General features: G+C 43.7%; 1 protein-coding gene across 17 annotated transcripts in view; it reads left to right on the forward strand.

Moving 5' to 3' along the window:
• RYR2 (ryanodine receptor 2) overlaps nucleotides 1-19,433 on the forward strand; it is an 847,904-nt gene that overhangs the window by 581,666 nt on the left and 246,805 nt on the right. For all 17 annotated transcript variants that reach the window (XR_003095960.1, XM_025213656.1, XM_025213760.1 and 14 more), the window contains 5 exons: nucleotides 5,613-5,886; nucleotides 11,719-11,833; nucleotides 12,506-12,638; nucleotides 15,628-15,731; nucleotides 16,433-16,568. Coding sequence is in view for 16 of the 17 variants with exons in the window: in XM_025213656.1 (XP_025069441.1) it covers nucleotides 5,613-5,886; nucleotides 11,719-11,833; nucleotides 12,506-12,638; nucleotides 15,628-15,731; nucleotides 16,433-16,568 (762 nt within the window). In the remaining variant the exon portion in view is untranslated. The remainder of the gene's footprint in view (nucleotides 1-5,612; nucleotides 5,887-11,718; nucleotides 11,834-12,505; nucleotides 12,639-15,627; nucleotides 15,732-16,432; nucleotides 16,569-19,433) is intronic.

The following is a 19,433-nucleotide window of genomic DNA, read 5'->3' on the forward strand; positions in this document are numbered from 1 at the left end:
GGAGAATGGGGGTGGCTCCCACTGCTGCGCACACCCTGGGACAGCATGGGGGCATGTGCACATGGGGCAAGGGCGGGCTGCTTTTGTGGGCTGGGCCTGGGATGGCACTCTGTTCATCCCAATGGGGGGCGGGGCTACGCTACACTCATGGCAGGGGGCAGCAGCGCTGAGAGGGGGACTATGGGGGGGGATGTAGCCACCCCAAAATTTTCTGTAGACCCCCAACCACCTCTCTGAGTGCTGCTGGCACCCACCCTGAGTGCAACCCTGCCCCAACCCCTCTGCCAGGAAGAGCCTGGTGCCACCCTGGCCCCAGCTTATAGCAGCAGCCCATCTTCACTATGCTTGCAGATCCGGGGGCATACACCCCCATGCCCTCACAAAGCGCATGCAGCAGTGGGAGCCACCCCCCTCCTCAGGCCACCTGGATGAGTCGCTCACAACAACATCCCCTGCTCCACCCCAGCTGTGTAGCACCTGTCCCTGCCCCAGCCCCACTCCCTACCTCACTGTGGGGGCTTCGATCTGCTGTCCCGTGCCCCTTCCCTCACAACAGACTTACCAGCTGGACCCAGCTGCTCTCCACACTGCCGGGCTGTGCTCCTGGCTGCCCGTGTGCTTCACTGAGGCTGTGTGCATTCACAGGGCATTTATCAGTGGCATTATTAGCCACATTAGCCAAAAAAAGCAAATTGCCAATACAATCAATTTTCCTTATATCGGTGCTGATCCGATATGGGACTGATGTATCAGTGCACCTCCAATTTTGAATGGATGCATTCTTTGGGTGCAGACAGAAATGCAGCTCCCACCTGTAAGTCAGAACAATTTTTGCAAAGTGCTGAGTTACAATGTTATCCCAGACCAAACAGAAGTTCACTGTTGGTTCCAGGGGGGAGGGAAATCTAGCTGCTGGCTGCGAGCCTGCAGCCAGGCTCCCTTAACAATGGCCACAGCTCTCTGCCAGTGCTCACTGTTTTCAGAATGGGAGGGGGGAAAAGGCAGCAGAGGGATCTTATTCTTGGGGCTCCCCAGCTGGTACTGAAGGGTGGGGTGGGTGAATTGGTGTTACTTTAAATTGCCAATTGTTCAAATCAAGAGTGAGGCATTATAAAGAGGGATAAAGCAAAATGCTGTGTTTATTGATAACATGAAGCAGATACATAAACTTGGACACACCAGTCATACAAACAGACGTAGACAGACATGTAGACAAAACCACTCCAGTAAGATGTTATACTTACCAGCAGAAGTTATCACTGGATGGCCAATCCAGGATATGAGCGTGGGTATACAGACACGCCTGTGCTCCAGGAGGTTGCAAAGAGTGGATTCCCCATCTTGACTTGTCTGCATCTCACTTTTATAGGGATTTCAAGTCTTTGTTCAGCATTGGGGTTTTTCCATGCTCAGTTTTTAATTAGAGGTTATTTCTTCTGGTTATCTCAATTTGAGGTCATTCCAGTAAGGTTGGTATGTCGAGTGAGGTCATTCTAGTAAAGTTGGTATTTCTACCTTGAAGTATTGTATAGTTGATATCTCTGCCTTGAAGCATTGTGTAGTTCAAATGGCAGGATATGCAAAATTCTTTCTTCTTACTATCTTCTTTGCACCTGATCACAGACAAGTTCTTCAGCCATCCATTAATTAGCTTAATTAGTTTGCTGTCTGGTAACTCATACATTGGCGCCTTGTTGCTTACACAATCAGTTAAATCTTCTTCTGTTTTCATGCAAATAGTTACCATTCTTTAACCATTCACCCTCTCATACAGACACTCACGTACACAGGGCATACAAAGTTCATTTACTTATGTCAAGCAGGGAACAAATACAAATATTGAGTTTTATTTGTTCATACACTCATAGGGGTTTATCAATTCAATACTACTATTACTTAAGGATAATAATTAATGTGCAAAAATTCATACCAGAAGGACCAGTAAAGCAGTCTGGGGGTGTGACTGAGCCCTGTTGCCTGGACCTGTTCCAGGTTAGGGGTTGATGTTGGGGAAGTGAAGGGTCACCAAGTTGGCCACTGGTGACCAAGTGGGCAGAGTGTTAACTCCTAATGGAGGCTTCAGGCCAGCCCTGACCAGCCTAGGTGACAAACTACTGGGTAGCAGGCCAAGATGAGCAGCTGTGCTGCAGTCTGAGGCCCCTGGATTTGAGGACACAGCTTGACACATGGCAGGATGCATATTGTTTGGCATGGGCATAGAATTCCACTATGGAGCTGCCCCCAGCCCAGCCCTTCAGACCAGGCAGGGAGTGGCTCTGTCCCAAACTCCAGGGCTGCCCTGTTCCTGATCTCCATGCTCAGCTGAGTGAATTGGGGATGGGCAGCCTGGATTCTGGTTCAGGAGCTGGGGCTACCCAAGCACATTCCCAGAGATTCTGAAATGGGTTGAGGGTAGCTCTGGGACCTGCGGCTGTCTGGATCTAGTGCTGACAATCAGCTGATTATCTTCACTGCCTCAGCCAGACTGAAAGTCCAGTTTGAGACCTGGGACTGACGCAGGCAATTAGGTGATTTTGTTGCCCTGTGGGGTCAGGCCAGCTCTCAGGATCTCAATATTGCACTGTTAGACAGGAGGGTGTGACACAATTACACATATGTAAACACAAATTAATTAGGTGCGCATGCGCACGCACGCACGCGCTCACCCCCCTCCCCCAACAACTCAGGCACATACACATCCAAACCAGACTAGGCACATGCATACCTATCACCAATTCAAGCACATACACACTACACACACCAAAAATTAGACAAAAGTCAGTTGTCAATACCCACACACTCTGTACACATACATGGATCACTAATTCATATATCATGCACACGATGACATATATTCACCAGTTCTCACACACACCACCCACCTACATATACACACAGGTGAGCTCCTAATTTGAATGGTACAGTATTTATGTGTGTGTTTGGGGTACTTGGGATACCTGAGGGAAGGTTAAGGTGGGAGAGAAAGTGTAAGGAGTGAAAGTTGCTGGACCTGGGATTAGAACCGGTAGACTAGAGAGAATCTGGCTGAGGAACTGAGGCTTGGGGTTACTTAAGGTCAAGTGGCCCCTGGGTTACTCGAGGTCACTGGTGCAAGGGAAAAAGACCAGTGGCAAGGAGGAGACAGCCAGGAAATAAACTGAGGCAGAAACCTGGGAGCTTGGGACTGGAAACTGAGGCTGAAAGCTGGGAGCTTGGGGGGGCAGATAAGTGGTGGCAAGGAGGAAACAGTCAGAAAACAGACAAATATTGAACTTGGGCTTTCAAAATAACAGGTTTATTAAACAGACAACACACTACACAGCCCCATGAAGTTATTGGTTCACACACACGCACGCACACACACGCATGCACGCACATGCGCACACACACACAAGCTCTCACAATGGCAGCAGGAGAAAGAGACTCAGTGGAAGGGCTGGAGTCCAGGTAGGGAAGAGAAGCAGAGTCCAAGTCCTTGATTGAAGATGGGGTGGGTGGTGATAGCTACCTATCCAGGCTGGAAAGGGGTCCTTGTCCAGCAGGTGTTGTCCAGAGGGGGGTTGCCGGCAGGGCTTCTGGGTGGATAGGTGGTGTGGTGCTGGTCCAGATGGAGAGGGTGTCCTAAGGAGTCAGTATTCACTACCCCTTTTTATGGGGCAGACTACCTCTGATCCCCTATGGGTAGGGCCTGTTCGGGCAAGGTCAGTCCTGTTCCAGAGGGTTCCAAGTGTTCTTACTGAGCATGTGCAGCCTTGGCACAGTGGTGGGTTGCCTCATCTTTTGTTTCTTGAATGCTGAGGGTGGTTCCAAGGGCTGGGTCGTTGGTCCAGGTATTTGTTTTGATGGTTCGGTCATTCAGAGGGAGATATTTTTAGACATACTGTCATTGTCTCTCAAGCACCCTCATTCATCTCCATTTATTCAGGAACCAAGTTACATAGAAGGGGTAGGTATGAGTTATAGGTTACAACATACTTACACAACAGGGCATGGGGGCAAGATGGAGACTTGACAAACAAAATGGAAACTTGACATGACTTATGCTAACTTACATATGTAGGCCTAAATCGTATAGTATCAGTAAAACAATAATATAGAACAGTAAAAATCAATATAAATACAATCATTATATAATGTAAAGAAGGAGAAAAAACAAAACAAATACAATTTGCTACCAAAAATAAAAAGCTGAAGCTTATCCTATGTCTTAGCTCCCTTATACTTATCTATAAGGAATAGAGAAGGAGAGAAAAAGTCAGAAATGGTTGGGGAAGGGTAAGGAATGCATTTAAAAAAGAAAAAAAGAAAAACTGGACGTAGGTTTTGCTACAATTTGAAACCATTAGCCCTGGGGCATTCTGGTTCCAGACAGTGGCCATGTCCACATGAGCACAGATGTTTGTTTCTCCAGGAACAAGTCTTGTCCCTGGGGAATACCTGTGCCATGCAGCCTCTGGCTTGCAGCAGGTTACCTGGGCTGGGGTGGGGGAGGATGGGGCCAGCAGCTGTGCTGACCCCAGCAGCTTTAACTGGGGTCCTGGGGGCCTCAGGGTGCTGTAGCTGTGATGCTTCTGCAGCTGAGAGCCTGGTCAGGAGTCAGAGCATGGCTCTGGCCAGCCAGGCTCTGGTTTTGGGTGTTGTGTACTACCTCCACATGTGCTGCACCACATTTTTGTCATGTGATTTTTTTGACTCTTGGAGATCCTGCGGTCAACCCTTCCCCGCCCCCGCCCTCCCCCCCTTTACAAGGCAGCAGTGCAGGGAACACCTGCTTGTGCGGTGTGTGGTGCTGCAGACAGGGCTGCGGTGCCACATACCACGTGTCTGCACTTGTCTAGACGTGGCCAGTGGGGCTGTCCTCAGCCAATAGTGACAAGCATCCAGCCCGGTCTGGAGTACAGCACATGCCTCATATTCAAGTTAAGGTACTATACAATTCGGATGCAAAGATGTTCTCCAATATCTATAGAACATCTTTTTTGATTTTTTGCCATTTTATGATACCTTTATTTGGATAAACATGAGGCATGTTATAATTTATGGTGCAGTTAACACATGAATTCTGCCAAAAATGTCATGTCTTCCAGCGGCCTTTGTTAATCAGATTTTTCTAAAGCAGTGTGAGAGCATGGAGGCTTCTGCTTCTGTTGACTGGAAGATGTTTCATTTTAGATACTGTGAATTATTAAAGTGAATTACTCCATTTTGCACATTGTAGAGTTCATATAACTAACATTCATATTTCATATAGACTACCAGACAGTATGTTCTACTTTTAGTTCATAATAAAAACTGCCAAAACTGTTTCTACAAAATTCATGGAACAAGTATTTATCAGTTAAAGCTGTATACAGTCATTGCCCAGCGAGGATTCTATATATCTTCATTTTCTTTTTTTAAACTTTGTGAAATTCAGAAGTGATATCTTTTCATTTCAGAAGTGCCTTCTTCCTTGCAAAATGTTATTTCTTTTTTCCCTTTAATTACAAGAAATGCTTTCTTCCAAACTCAGTTAACTCTAAAATATGCTGTAAAATACATTTAGAGGGACTTGTTAGAGGTACAAATGAACAACTAATGCAAACATTTTTCTTTATGTATTCTCTTTATAGCCACTCTTCAACAACTGATTTCAGACACAATGGTACGCTGGGCCCAGGAGTCGGTAATAGAGGATCCTGAGTTAGTGAGGGCCATGTTTGTTTTGCTGCATCGCCAGTATGATGGTATTGGTGGCCTGGTTCGAACCTTACCAAAGACGTACACCATAAATAGTGTATCAGTAGAAGACACTATCAACCTGTTAGCATCTCTGGGCCAGATCCGTTCTCTGCTCAGTGTCCGAATGGGGAAGGAGGAAGAAAAGCTCATGATTCATGGATTAGGGTAAATCATTGGAGTACCATATCACTAAATTTATAAATCATATTCCCATATTGTTTGTCTTATTGTTATCACCTGGGTTAAACACATTGTTTGAATATGAATATAATATCTGTCTGTGGTTTGCTAAATAACGAAGTTTGGTTTGGGATTTATGGTGTCTTTTGCAGTTTTAAGACCTATACTTTGTCACATTGTTAGCAGATGATAGTAGAAAAGTATGAGCGCCTGTAATATATGAGTTGTTATATCTGGAACAGTGAAACTTAGAAGGTTACTATGGGACAGTAACATGGCACATTCTATTAATTGAGTGATTTCAGGTTGCCTGCACATGCAAATACCCTAGCTATAAGTGAGGATTAACCTAGGAGCCCTAATGCCTAAAAACAGATTTCTTCCACTTGAGCTTACAGGAAACACATTTATCTGTGAGATATTAATAGATTCTCAGCTGCTGGCATCAGGTACCAGGGGAAACCTGATCTTACTCATTAAACCAATGTATTCCGATAATCTTCAAACTGCAGGTACAAATCATGGTTGTTTCTGAATTTGCTAAAAGAGGAAAATGGATTTTCCATTCTGTTTTACTTTGTTGCTTGAATCAGAGGTGGGTTTTTTCCTACCTTTTGCTGAAGCAGCATTGCCTGGACTCCCACCCTGATGCTAATGGTATCATTTTGAGAGGAGAACAAGAGTTTGTCTTGAATCAATCTGAGTAATGCCCCTTGTTTGTCCACCATCAGACCTTGCAACAGATATCATCTACCAAGCACCAGCTTCTATGAGTACTCCTTTTATGTGTATTGGGTATGTGTTACTAATTATTTTTAGGTCCTTGTTAAAAAAAATCCAAGTATTTCCACATGGTGTGTAGTTCTTAGGAAACATTGAAAGCTTTTCTCTCTCAGAAATGCCATTGATAGTAACTTTGAAATGCACTGATCTTTTCGTTGCAACTACTCTTTTAGCAGTGCTCTTGGCTCTGATCCTGCATAGTGCTTCCAAAGAAATATAGCTCAGCTTGCATGATTAAACCTCCAGCATTTGGTCTTTATTATAGAGAATTTTGTAATATTTGGTGGTATTATTTTTTGTTACCATGTACTTTCATGAGCAGAAATCAGCTTTCCTCCAGAGTATGATAGTCAGTGGAGGCTTGAGGGTCAAGAAGTGTTTAAAAATTAATGAGAACATATGCTTACTTAAATCAGGACATCCCTACAGCGATTAACCTGGGTAGAACAACTTCCTCAGTTGAAACTGATGATTTTGTGTGGGACTAATTACACACACATTTTGTTCTTCATAATGAAGTCATTCTTTTGTATATTTATAAGGAATATACATTCCTTATATATTTCTAATCTTTTGAGCCCTCCTAGTATAGTTAACAACGTTTTATTATTTGAACAACAAAGTAGGCCACAAGCATTTCTTCTAATTACATGGGTACATTGTGTAAGAAATAGCCTAAAATACAAGTTGCAAGTTCACATCAAGGAAAGCATCATTAATATTAAATATATTATATAGTAGAGCAAAGTTTTGATATCCTGTATGTGTTCAATGCTGTTGTGCTTTTTATGACCTGACATAACCAATGAGATTAAACGTGAGTTGCAAGCATATCCAGATACATCATTTTATAAATAAATAAACTAAGTATAGGCTTATTTGCAAAATGTCCTGGATAGGAAGGGTAAGAGAAATATTTTGGCACATAATATATTTTAAATTTACCCTTTTATTTTGAGTTTCCTGAAAGTGCAAGCTATTACATGATTTCTACACTTAGAAATACTTCATGGCTCAAGTTGTATAAAGATAATATATTTACATTTTAGAGAATCATGCTGTATAGCACCTATCCTATAGACTACCTCTAGTCCCAAGGTTCTTAGCATGTATGTATGACAACTATTATGTACAGAGGTACCTCAAGGAGCTGGCATATGTCACTTGCAACTTTAGCAAGGGAGAAAGTCCATTACCAGTGAGAAAGTGCGTGTCTGTGTACAAATTCACACACATAGTAATGGGGTATCATGTACACATACAGGGCATGTCTACCCATGAATTTGTGTGCCCTAACTTAATGCGCCTTAGCCTAAGGTGCATTAAGGTGATTTAGGTGCGTGTCTGCATGTGGATACCTTAAGGCACCTTAATGCGGCTCACTTGCATGGAAGCCCTTGCAGCCTACCCTGGACAGCTCCCTGCACAGGTGGGCCCTAACCCCCACTCCCTGTTTCTCCATTTCTGGTGAATGAGACCAAAGCCCACCTCCCAGGGCCACATGCTGCTGCCCAGCGCTGCCAGGAAGAAAAAAGCGGCAGCTGGTGTTGCAGCCCCTAGTGGTCCCCCCATGCCTCTGCTTCAGGGTAATCTTGCTGGTGGGGCAATTCAGCCCTGTAGGGGCAAGATGCCTTGCTGCCCACCCGGGATTCAAGCACCCTTAGAAACCCATGCTGGGGCTGCCACTTGGTAGAGTAGATGGGCTGGAACCGTGTCTGACCCCAGGGCCCAGTGCTGCTTTCTCTGCTGCAACCACCTCCATCCCAGGCAAGCGCTTGGCTTCCCTGCTGGCAGGACACTGCTCATGGGAGAGGTGGCATCAGCTCCTGGGTGCTCTGCTTGGCTCAGCCAAGGCAGTCTGGGACTGCGTCTGCCTCCAGCACCCCAGCACCCAGCACTGCATCTGCCTCCAGCACCCAGGCTTTCCCTGCTCTGCTTGCCTGATCCAAGGCTGAGCCCCTGTCCATGCTGCATCCAGCCTTCCTGGGCTGGGCTAAGTTGAGCCCCCAGGAGTTGATGCTGCCTCTTCCATGGGCAGCATCCCACCAGGAGGGAAGCTGAGCGCTTGCGTGTGATGCAGGTGGCTGGAGAGGAGAAAGTGACGCCACGTGCTGGGCTCAAATGCAATCCCAGCCTGCCTGCTGTACTGGGCAGGAGCTCCAACTTGGGCTTCTAAAGGTGCCTGAATCCTGGTGTCCCACCCCTTCAGGGCTGCATGGCCCAGCCAGCAAACCCACCTCAAGGCAGAGGTGTGGGGGAGCTGTTAGCAGTTGCAACACCAGCCTCTACTTTTTTCTCCCTGGCAGCGCCCAGCAGCAGCACATGGACCCAACAGCTGAGCTCCACTGGCGCAGATGACATAGCATTAAGGGGCTGTACCGTGTCTACACATGGGTTATGGCAACTTAACTAATTGGGCCTAAATTTTATACTTGCTTTATGCAGGTATCAAATGTCACCCTAAGTTGTCATATTTAAGGTGCATTAAGGACAGGCATGTGTAGACCCGTCTTTAAAGTGCCTTAAATATGGAAACTAATACAATGTAAATCACTTTACACATAAACAGGTATAAGTGATCAGAAACTAGTTCAGATCTGTAAAACAAGAGAAGTTCAGTGCACATAAACTGCTTTCAAAATGGCCAAAACTGGTTTAAGATAAACCTGCATGGATGTAGTATTAGACTTCACTGATTTAGATTAAATTGGTTTATTGAACTTCTGTCCCAGATACCCTCCAGATTCAAGTTAACTTGCAGTCCCCCAGCATCCCAGAATGCTTTGCACTTCCCTGCAAATTCATCCCTCACTAAGTGGATGGGCTAGCCTTGACCCAAGCTGTCTGCTTCAGCCAAGCAGGGAGGCATACTCTAGTGCCCCTGGCTTCTGGCATGAGCCACTGTAGGTATGTGGCTGCATTTCCAGAATCAAAATGAATGTCTGTTCACTTGCTTATCAGTTCAATCTGTGCAGTTTAGACTAACCTGTGAAGACTGAATTAATTTAGCTTCAGGCTTTTTGACACTCTGTACTTAGCCTTGGGCACCAGGCAGGCCATCTTGTGAACTGAAGTATATGATTAAAGGTTATATTATGAATTGGTTTGTACTAACAAAATTTAAAATGTTCGCATTTGTTCCAACCCATCTTCAAGGAATTATGAATTCCTAAATCAACTTGTACTTAACCATCCTTCTGACCTGTTCCAGCATTAATCCACTTCAGTTCTCTACCTTTCTGGATAAATAAAGACCTCTCCCACATACTTTGAACTCCATCTAGTTATAACAATCAGATTCTCTTCCTCTTGGGTTTCCCACTGACAGCTGTCTAGCCTCTGCTGGTGAACACTTTTGAGTAGTCTTTGAGTCCACATTTAACTCCTTTCTTACCAATAATTGTTTAGAAATTACATTTAAGCAATATACATCTTGCGATAGTGAATTGTCTCTAATAGATGAAAATATTGGATGCCTTCATTGTTTAAAAGGAGGGTTTTCCTGGATCTTTCAAGTACTCCTTTGCCTAGAATATCAGCCCAAAGTAATGTTTCATAGTTTCATAGTAGCTGGGTCAGGAAGGAACTGAACAGATCATCTAGCCTGACCCCTTGCCACAGGCAGGAATGGATGCTGGGTTCACAAGACCCCAGGCAGGTGATCATCCAACCTCCTCTTGAATTTGCCCAAGGTAGGGGTGAGGACCACTTCCCTGGGAAGTTGGTTCCAGATTTTGGCCACCCTAACTGTAAAATATTGCCTCCTGATCTCTAACCTAAACCTTTTCTCCATCAGCTTATTACCATTGTTCCTCGTCACCCTGGGTGGTGCTGGGGAGAAAAGGGCTCTTCCTATTTGCTGATGATCTCCCCTCATGAGCTTGTATGCAGCCACCAGGTCCCCCCTCAGCCTCCTCTTGCTGAGGCTGAACAGGTTCAGGTCCTTCAGTCTCTCCTCATAGGGCCTGTCCTGCTGCTTTCTCACCAAGCGGATGGCCCTCCTCTGAACCCTCTCCAGGCCGGCCACATGCCTTTTGAAGTGCGGCTCCCAGTACTGGATGCAGTACTTCAATTGCGGCCTGGCCAAAGTCGCATAGAGGGGGAGTATCACCTCTCTGGATTGGCTTGAGATGCACCTTTGGATGCATGACAAGGTATGGCTGGCCTTGCTGACTGCGGTCTGGCATTGGCGGCTCATGTTCATCTTGGAGTCAATAATGAGTCCAAGATCCCTTTCTGCCTCTGCTTTCAAGAGGGGAACTCCCCAGCCTGTATGTACGTTGTGGATTCCTTCTCCCAAGGTGCAGCACCCTGCAGTTGTCTACGTTGAACCCCGTCCTATTCTCATCTGCCCACTTTTGTAGTTTGTCTAATGTTGATGGAAAAAACCTCAGAAGCACAGACAACAATCTCTGTCAGCTCCTCTTACCATGAGCTCTGTAGAGGTATAACTCAATCTTGGTGTCTGCTAGCAGCCTGGTACTGAGGTCCCCAAAATAATATGACATATCAAAAGAAATGGCAAAATATAATGGTTCCACAGGCAGAACCAGATGGGAATCCTCTGCTTCTCTCCACTACCTTTAGAAAAATGTGTGTCAGAGAATTAGGTACCCTCCCAATGTCCAGGTAATAGATCCCTTTTTTATCTAGTTTTTAATCCTTTCCTTGATCTTGATGGCAGTCTTTGCAGACAAATGCCTAAAGGAAAGAAATATAATTGGCATGATAGTTAGGAAACATTTTATGACAAAAGCTGTGTCAAAACCAGTATGTTCCTGCAAATATTGTGGTTTCAATAAATCAACATTTTCCAACCAAACCAAAAAACTGGTTTGAAAAATTCCTGATCAGCAACCATGTAAATTTAATTCTGAAATTTGGAGTTGCACCTTGTGTAAGGAATGCAAAAGTAGGGATTTTCTTCACACAGGTAGATTTGTGGTTATTGTGTGACAGAAAAACAAATGAAATGTTTTTTTTTTTTTAGTGAACAGTACATTATAATCCATTTCTTATTCTGTTTCCCCATAGAGACATCATGAACAATAAAGTGTTTTATCAACATCCTAATCTTATGAGAGCTTTAGGAATGCATGAGACTGTTATGGAAGTGATGGTAAATGTACTTGGAGGAGGAGAATCCAAGGTAAAGGATTTCATTGGTAGAAGACTGGGAATTTAGCATTTAGCCTTTTAAACCTTACTCCTACAAGGTGCTGAGCTTACTGGAGGTGCTAAGAGCCCTCAGTCATGTTCATTTTATTGGAAAAAAATATAATTAAGTTCTACATGGACAGAATTACTGCAGTATACCACCTCAAAAATTTTATATAGCTTCTAATTATTGTCCTTATAGTATTATGGAATAAGATAAGTATGCATATATTCACACTGGCAAAGAATAGCTAATAGCACTTGTAACCTACTATATATTATAGGTATTGATGTCAAGAGACTCTTGTCTGAAAGTTTCCAGTTCTCTCTCTCCCCATTCTCTCTCCCCCTCCTCTCTCTCTCTCACTCCCACCCACTCCCACACCCCCACACCCCCACACCCACTTTCTATTGTTAAAGCAGTAGTTTGATCTGTGCTATGAGATTTAAGGAGGGTATACACTTATTCCAAGCTCTGTTGATTTCAGTGAGGCTTTTGTGGAAAGGTTACTTAGCAGGTTTGGCGTATAATTTAAATTAATGAAGACTAATATGATAAAGGCTTAAGCATATACTGATTTATTTATATATATATATATATATATATATATATATTCATTCTAACAATCTTTTTATTAATCTTTTTTATTATTATGATTTTAAGGAAATCACATTTCCTAAGATGGTGGCAAACTGCTGTCGTTTTCTATGTTATTTTTGCCGCATCAGCAGGCAGAATCAAAAAGCTATGTTTGATCATCTTAGTTATTTGTTGGAAAATAGCAGTGTTGGACTTGGTAAGTAATAATATAAACTGTATCTAAAATGTGTTGTGTATATATAAACCTTGAAAATATTTAATTGATTTAAACTAACATATCCCACTCTCTTCTGCTTCCAGCAATACTTATGTATAAAAAAAGGCTTTCAAAGAAAAGAATCTAACATACCTAGAGTTACTCAATCTTAAGGATTGAGTAAAATTAAAGGTGAATGGTTGAGCTCTACCAATTATGAGGAGATTGAAGTGGCAAAGACCCAAGAGGAGGTAGTGTAGCCAGGAATTTTACTTGTATTTACATAGAAGAAAGGCAGGAAAGTCTGATCCTGAAATGCAGGATTACACTTTGTACCTCAAGTAAGGGCAAGCTCTAATTTATGACTAGCAAGGCAAAATTAAGTGCCTGCAGTTGCCTTTCTTGGGGACCTTTTCAGCTGTCCTTGCCCAGACTGGCTAAGTTCTTCCACCTTGTTCAGGAGGCAGTGCCAAGGCAAGTGCAGATAGAAGGGCATAGTGGTGCTTTCATTCTTGTATGAAGTTGCTTGTAAGTGAATTCTGAATTAAGTTTTTGAAGGATCTGGCTGATGCTGGGTGGAGTTCCTAAACTTTTATATCACTCAGAAATGCAGAGACCCAAGGTTACTGACCTTCTTTATCCTAAAAGGCTTCAAACTAGCTTTTCGTACCTCTTTGAAGGATGACCAAACCACCGGGCACTCTTCATGTCTCCTACTGAAGTTGAGACACTGTGCAGCAAGGAATTTAAGATTCATGAGTCCCAAGGGAAAGCAAGCAAGAATATGCATCTGACTATGGTCCAGTGGTAATGACTTTTGCTTGGGAAAGGAAAGGCTTGGGTTCCAGTTCCTGTTTCTGAGGGGTCCTGCCATTGCCTTTTGTATTACAGTCATTGGCTAAATTTGTAGGGTGTTGAGAGTGGGGAACCAGAAACTGGGTCTCCCCCTGTCTTAGTTGGGTATCTTTGTCACTGGATGACAGAACCTTGTTCTCATGCTTTCTCTGTCTGGCTATGTGACATGCTCTTAGCATGTGAAAGAGTTGCACTTGAAGCTCCTCATGCTGAAGGGCATATAACCTAGATCTTACACTTTCTGGATAGGTAATCCAGCCAACAGTATGAGCTAGTATGGGTACTACCATTTCCTCCTATTCCCCCATCTTTTGTTTCTGAATGGAAGTGGCTGTGGCTGCTGTGTTTTGTGGTTAACAATGCTGCCAGTGTGTTTCCAGTGTGCTTTGAGCATCTCCATCAAATTGGACCCTTCAGGATATGTTTTAATTGTTCCCAAGCATGCTCTGTACACTCACTCCTGCTTGAAACCTTCATATATATATACAAATGAGGTTGCTCTGGGGTCATCCATGTGCAGCCATTCATACAACTTTCATCTCTGGTTTGATAAGGATAACCCTGGAGAAGTTTCATTGGTACATTTTTGTGTCTGGAACAGGTGGGGTGGGACTTTCTCATAAATATTCTGGTCAAGGCAAGCTGCTATTGAAGCATGGATATACCCTGAAAAGACTTAAGTATAGGAGCACCTATGTTGTGAATGCAAATGCAGTTAAGCACAAGGTAGATTTTGAAATGGTCAGTGCAGCCAAGATGACTGTAGTTCTGGACATCTGCAGTAACAGCACTTTAGAGACCTGAGTAAGTTCTTCTGATATAGACTTAGTTGTGTATGGACTCTCAGGTGCCTAAACGTTTAGGTTGTTTTTTGTAGATTGCTTACTTGGACTTAAGTACTTGAATTCTGCCTAAAGTGGTTTTTAGGCTTTTTCGTGTTTTTTTTGGTATGTAATCTAAACTTTCCTTGTTATAATGTTGTTTTAGGACAGAAGCATTGTCACAATTTAATTTTGGAGTACAAATAACCATTTTCCCTTTTCATGAAGTCATAGTACTATGACGACTGCTATACATGACAGGTATCGCACAATGGACTGGTTAATTACACAACTAGCTTGAGACCAGCTACGTGTTCAGAGTATCTATCACACAACATGAAGCTCCAAACAGTTATCAAGGTAGACCTAAAAAATGTGCACTAACTTTATAGCTGGTTGCTACCAAGCTTTAATTTGCACATGTAGCAAGGTCTCACCTGCAGCTGGAAGCCACATCAGATATGGGCTCCCAGCCACAAGGGTGCACCTTGCCCAGCCAGGGCTGTGAGTCTTGCAACTGCTGAGGACTCTTAGCCCCAGGAGCTGTGGACTCTGTCCTGGCAGCAGCCTGCAGCTGCTGGGACCCAGAGTCCCACAGCTATGGTTGCTGGTTCCCTTCAGTGTTCCTCCTGGTGCCGGGACCCAGCAGCTGCAGGGCATGGCTATGATCTCCCCACCCCAGGGGTTCATGAAACCTCTGTGGTGGGGGGATCACCACTGCAGCAAACTCCCCATGCCAGGGGTTCTTGGAATGCCAAGGGCAGGAGGACTGCCTCAGCAGTGATCTCTCAGCCATGGGGAGCACTGGGTGCCTGTGTGGCTGGGAGCTCTTCAGTGATGGGGTTCCTAGCCACAAAGGGCTTGTTTCTTGCCAGTGCAGGGGGTGTCTAGGATTGGGCTCCCTCTGCACTGACAATAAGGCACAATGGGATCTAATATGTGATCCCACAATTGTGCCTTCTGCCATGCATATGTGGCATGGCAGGAGGGGCAATTTTGTGACACATGCATTAGATCCTATTGCACCTTTACTTGCACGTGTAGGGGGGTCTATGAGAACTGTTAAATCTGTACCATATTAATTTAGAAATAATACATTTAACTTCCAGTGTTAAGAACAGAACAAATTACCAAAATTATGATCATAAAACCAAACTTGGGAAGTTGTAAATGAAAAAAAATATTTAAAAAAATATGAGCACATAAAACAAAGCATTGTGTCTGAATGGATATTTGCTACCATAAATGTGTAATGGCTGAACTTCAGCTGCATGCACCTAATTGTTGTTTTAAGTGTTAACTTATTTTAACAGCATCCCCTTCTATGCGAGGATCAACCCCTCTAGATGTTGCAGCAGCATCTGTGATGGATAACAATGAACTTGCACTAGCTCTAAGGGAACCCGATTTGGAAAAGGTTGGTATCCATCTTTTTCTAGTCTTTTGTTGGCAGTGAAAATATAAACAGAGGGGGAAAAAAGGCATTGCCACCACTAGTTAGGACGAGAAAATCTGTATTTTAGAAATGTTGTGCAGGAAGAAAAAGCATGACATGGATGAAGACTGGATATAGGGGTATATAAAGTGTGTTAAGTGAAAGATCCATTTTTGGTACCCTAAGCTTAAATTGATTGCTGGACACCCACAACGAGGTGTCAAACAGACAAACCAAGGGGTTTTTTTGGCCAGGAGACTGGTCAAAATGGAAGAGTAGATCTGTGAGTGGTCAGCGTGAAAAAATGGTTGAAGTTATGTTTTCAAATAAGGATACAATGAAGAAGGACAAGAGGAATCAGTTAAAGAATTTTGATATTTGGGACTTTTGCTGAAGGTTGCAGTAGAATTAGGAACCTCCTGAAGGAATGATTATAAAGGCAGGAGGAAAACAATTGGGAGATGAAACTTCCAGAAATGTATTATGGTTGACAGTATCATGGGTAGCCAAAAGAGAAGGATGAAGATGAAATATTGCTCTTCAGATTTGTCCAAGATAAGACCATGAGAGGTTTTTATAAGGACTGCTTTAGTTTGTGGACTGTATATGAGGAAACTTTCTTCTGAAGTTGTGACTTTCCTCCTTTTAGTATAATTTGTTTTTTCATGTTAACTTATTTTTAGGTAGTTCGCTATCTGGCTGGATGTGGTTTGCAAAGCTGCCCTTTGTTGATTTCTAAGGGCTATCCAGACATTGGATGGAATCCAGTTGAAGGAGAAAGATATCTGGATTTTCTTCGATTTGCTGTTTTTTGCAATGGTACTTTTAGGACACTATCAATTTTATACTTTTCTTAAAACTCTATTAATTATCAATGTTAAATCTGTCATTTAATATGGATACTGGTCCTTTGGCATCCAAACAGGACTCTACTGAAGTTCAAAAGAGTTATCCAAATTGGCCAGCTGCTACAACATTCATGATGTCCTCCATTTTGGCTGTACATTTTTCCCTATGAATCTATGCTAGAAACCCATAGAGAGTGTCCAAGTAGTGAAGGCTCTCTCCCTGCCTTCTTTTGAAGCTGGTGCACCTAGGACTCTCACTTCTAGAAGAAAGCTATAGATACTGGACTAAAGAATGTTATTTTTCACGTGTTTTCTTGCACTTCTGGCTACCAGTGGCCCTACTGTATATCCTAAGGGTTAGACCACTCTCTTGGGAACTGGGAGATGTGGATTAAAATCCCCTGAGGTTGAGCTGATTCTAATAAGTGAGTCTCATATATCCTTGTCAAATGCTGTAATCACTAGGCTACTGGACAAAAGGTGAGTGCCACCACTACATTAGAAGGACAGTGACACATTATGAATCATATCAGTACTGATCATAAGAACGTATTGTCAGACGCAGGGCTAAATTTTTGGAGATTGAATGACTGGAGGCCCTTAATATTCAGCAGGAATCAGTGCCTAAGCTTCTGAGAGATGCAAGACTTTGGACATGTTTTTGTGTTTAGCATTTCCTTTTGCCTACCTCTAGGCACCCTCAATTGTCATTCTACATCTCCTCACTCTTTCTCTGCACCTAAAACTTCATCTCTCTTCAGAGGCACCTCAGTTTCCCCATTGACTGGATAAGGATCCTGGCAACTAACCTGGTCAAACTGAATTGCCCTCCTGGAAAAGGAGCCTAAAACTTAGGTACAGGCAGTCCTCAGACTTATGACACAACTGATTCCTGAAAACCGCGTCTTAAGTCGAAATGTTGTAACTCAGAACCAATTTTGCCATGTTATAAATGTGGGATTGGTTCCTGAATCAAGGCCCGATACCCTATTTTCACCAAAAATAACCGGAATTTTCTACTAAATCAATTATATGAGTAATACAGCTACATTGATGTATTTATATTGTAAATAGTAATCACATTGATTTGGAAGGACTTCTTTGAGGTGACTTTGATGGGCTTTTTGAAGGGATCTTGGCTGCAGGTTTTTCTGGAGTCTTGTCTGCTTTCTTAAAGAAAGTGTCCAAGGAAGTTTGGAAAGATGTTCTCTAGGGAGATGGGTAACGCAGCAAACTTATCTGATGCAATGCCATGCCAGCAAACCAAATGTCATAAAGTTGAAACTGATCTCAGAAATTCAAAATGGTGTCAATTTATAAACTTCATAAGTGCCGTTCATTGTAACTCAAAACATCTTAAGTCGAGGAGTACTTGTATTAGAAAACTAACTGGAGGTGCATACAGACTCAATTTTAAGTTGGCCTAAGCATTTAAAAGCCCCTTTCAAAAGTGACGTGGAGTATTAGTGAGGGGGCCTGGTGCAGGGTGGGTGGACCCGATGATTTTGCAAGGTCCCTTCCAGCCCCTTACAATTCATGAATTGTAGAACCTAATGAATTAGGAACCTGAATCCTGTTGGCTTTCAAATGAATTTTAGGCACCTAAGCACTTTTTAGTCACCTACTAGAAATAGATATTGCCAAATGAAGCAGATCAACTGTGCCAGGAAGAGTCCATATTAATGCGTGAAACATATCAACTGTTGTCCCACCCATTGTACTTGTGGCACAACATATAAGATATTCCCCACTTCTAGAGATGCAGCCTCAGCACTCTTCAGGAACGTTGGAGATTGCCAGGAGCATGTCTTGGCAAGCAGGGGCCCTGACTTTCCCCACTTGCACAGATGCACCCTAGAGATCCCGGGGATGTGTCTCTGGAAGTGGGGAAAGCTGAGATACTGCAGTGCGGCCACCAATCAGTGACTGACAGTACTAGCCTTGGGTCTGCATTAGATTGTCCTGGCTTTCCCCACTTCTGGAGATATGCCCCCGGGATCTCCTTTAGAAGTGCATCTTTATAAGTGGGGAAAGTTGGAGTTCCCCACTTCCAGAGATTAACTCCCTGTAATTTTGGGGGGCTCATCTCTGGAAACTGGGTACCCCAACTTTTCATGCTTCCAGAGACACCCCAGAGATTGCCAGGGCATGTATCTAGAAGCATGGAAAGCCAGGCAGGGGCTTGAGCAGCTGATTCTGTGCAGGAATTTCTGGGGATGCAGGACCAGTCCCCTCAAGCCCAGACAGCGCCTGACCAGGGTGACTGCAGCGTTCAAGCAGGTCTGACTGCCTATGCTTTCCTGACATAAAGCAAATGGATGTCCAAAGCTATAAAGCTACACAGTTTATTAATACCCTTTGTCGCAGACACATTGTGGCACCAAAAACTGTATGGACATCTATTTGCTGTTGCTTTCTGCCACCATAAAAATGTCTGCGGTGGCATGAAGGTGATATCTGTTTCCACTCTTAAATGGTTTCCAAAATTTTACCCATGTGGCAAAATTCAGGGTGGACTAGGGCCAAAACACTATTATTAGGACCATTGAAAGCAGAGGCATAGTGAGCTCATTGCATATTTGAGGTTAAGTTGGGGGTATGCTGACTACTATAGACCGGGGTGGAAGGGAATGATGTTGCTGCTGCAGTAGCAACATCAGCTCGACTCAGGCATCAGGAGCTCTGTGACTGGGGTCCCTGGGAGCTGACCCTGGTGCCCCATTCACTCCTTCCTTTTTCTGCCCCACCTCCCCCAATACATATATATTGGGTGCAGGACTATGCCTGTTCTGGCAAAGGCTCCCACAATTCTGTTCATTCCACTAACCCCCCCCCC

The sequence above is a fragment of the Alligator sinensis genome, unplaced genomic scaffold (assembly GCF_000455745.1).
Source record: "Alligator sinensis unplaced genomic scaffold, ASM45574v1 scaffold93_2, whole genome shotgun sequence".
Taxonomy (NCBI): domain Eukaryota; kingdom Metazoa; phylum Chordata; order Crocodylia; family Alligatoridae; genus Alligator; species Alligator sinensis.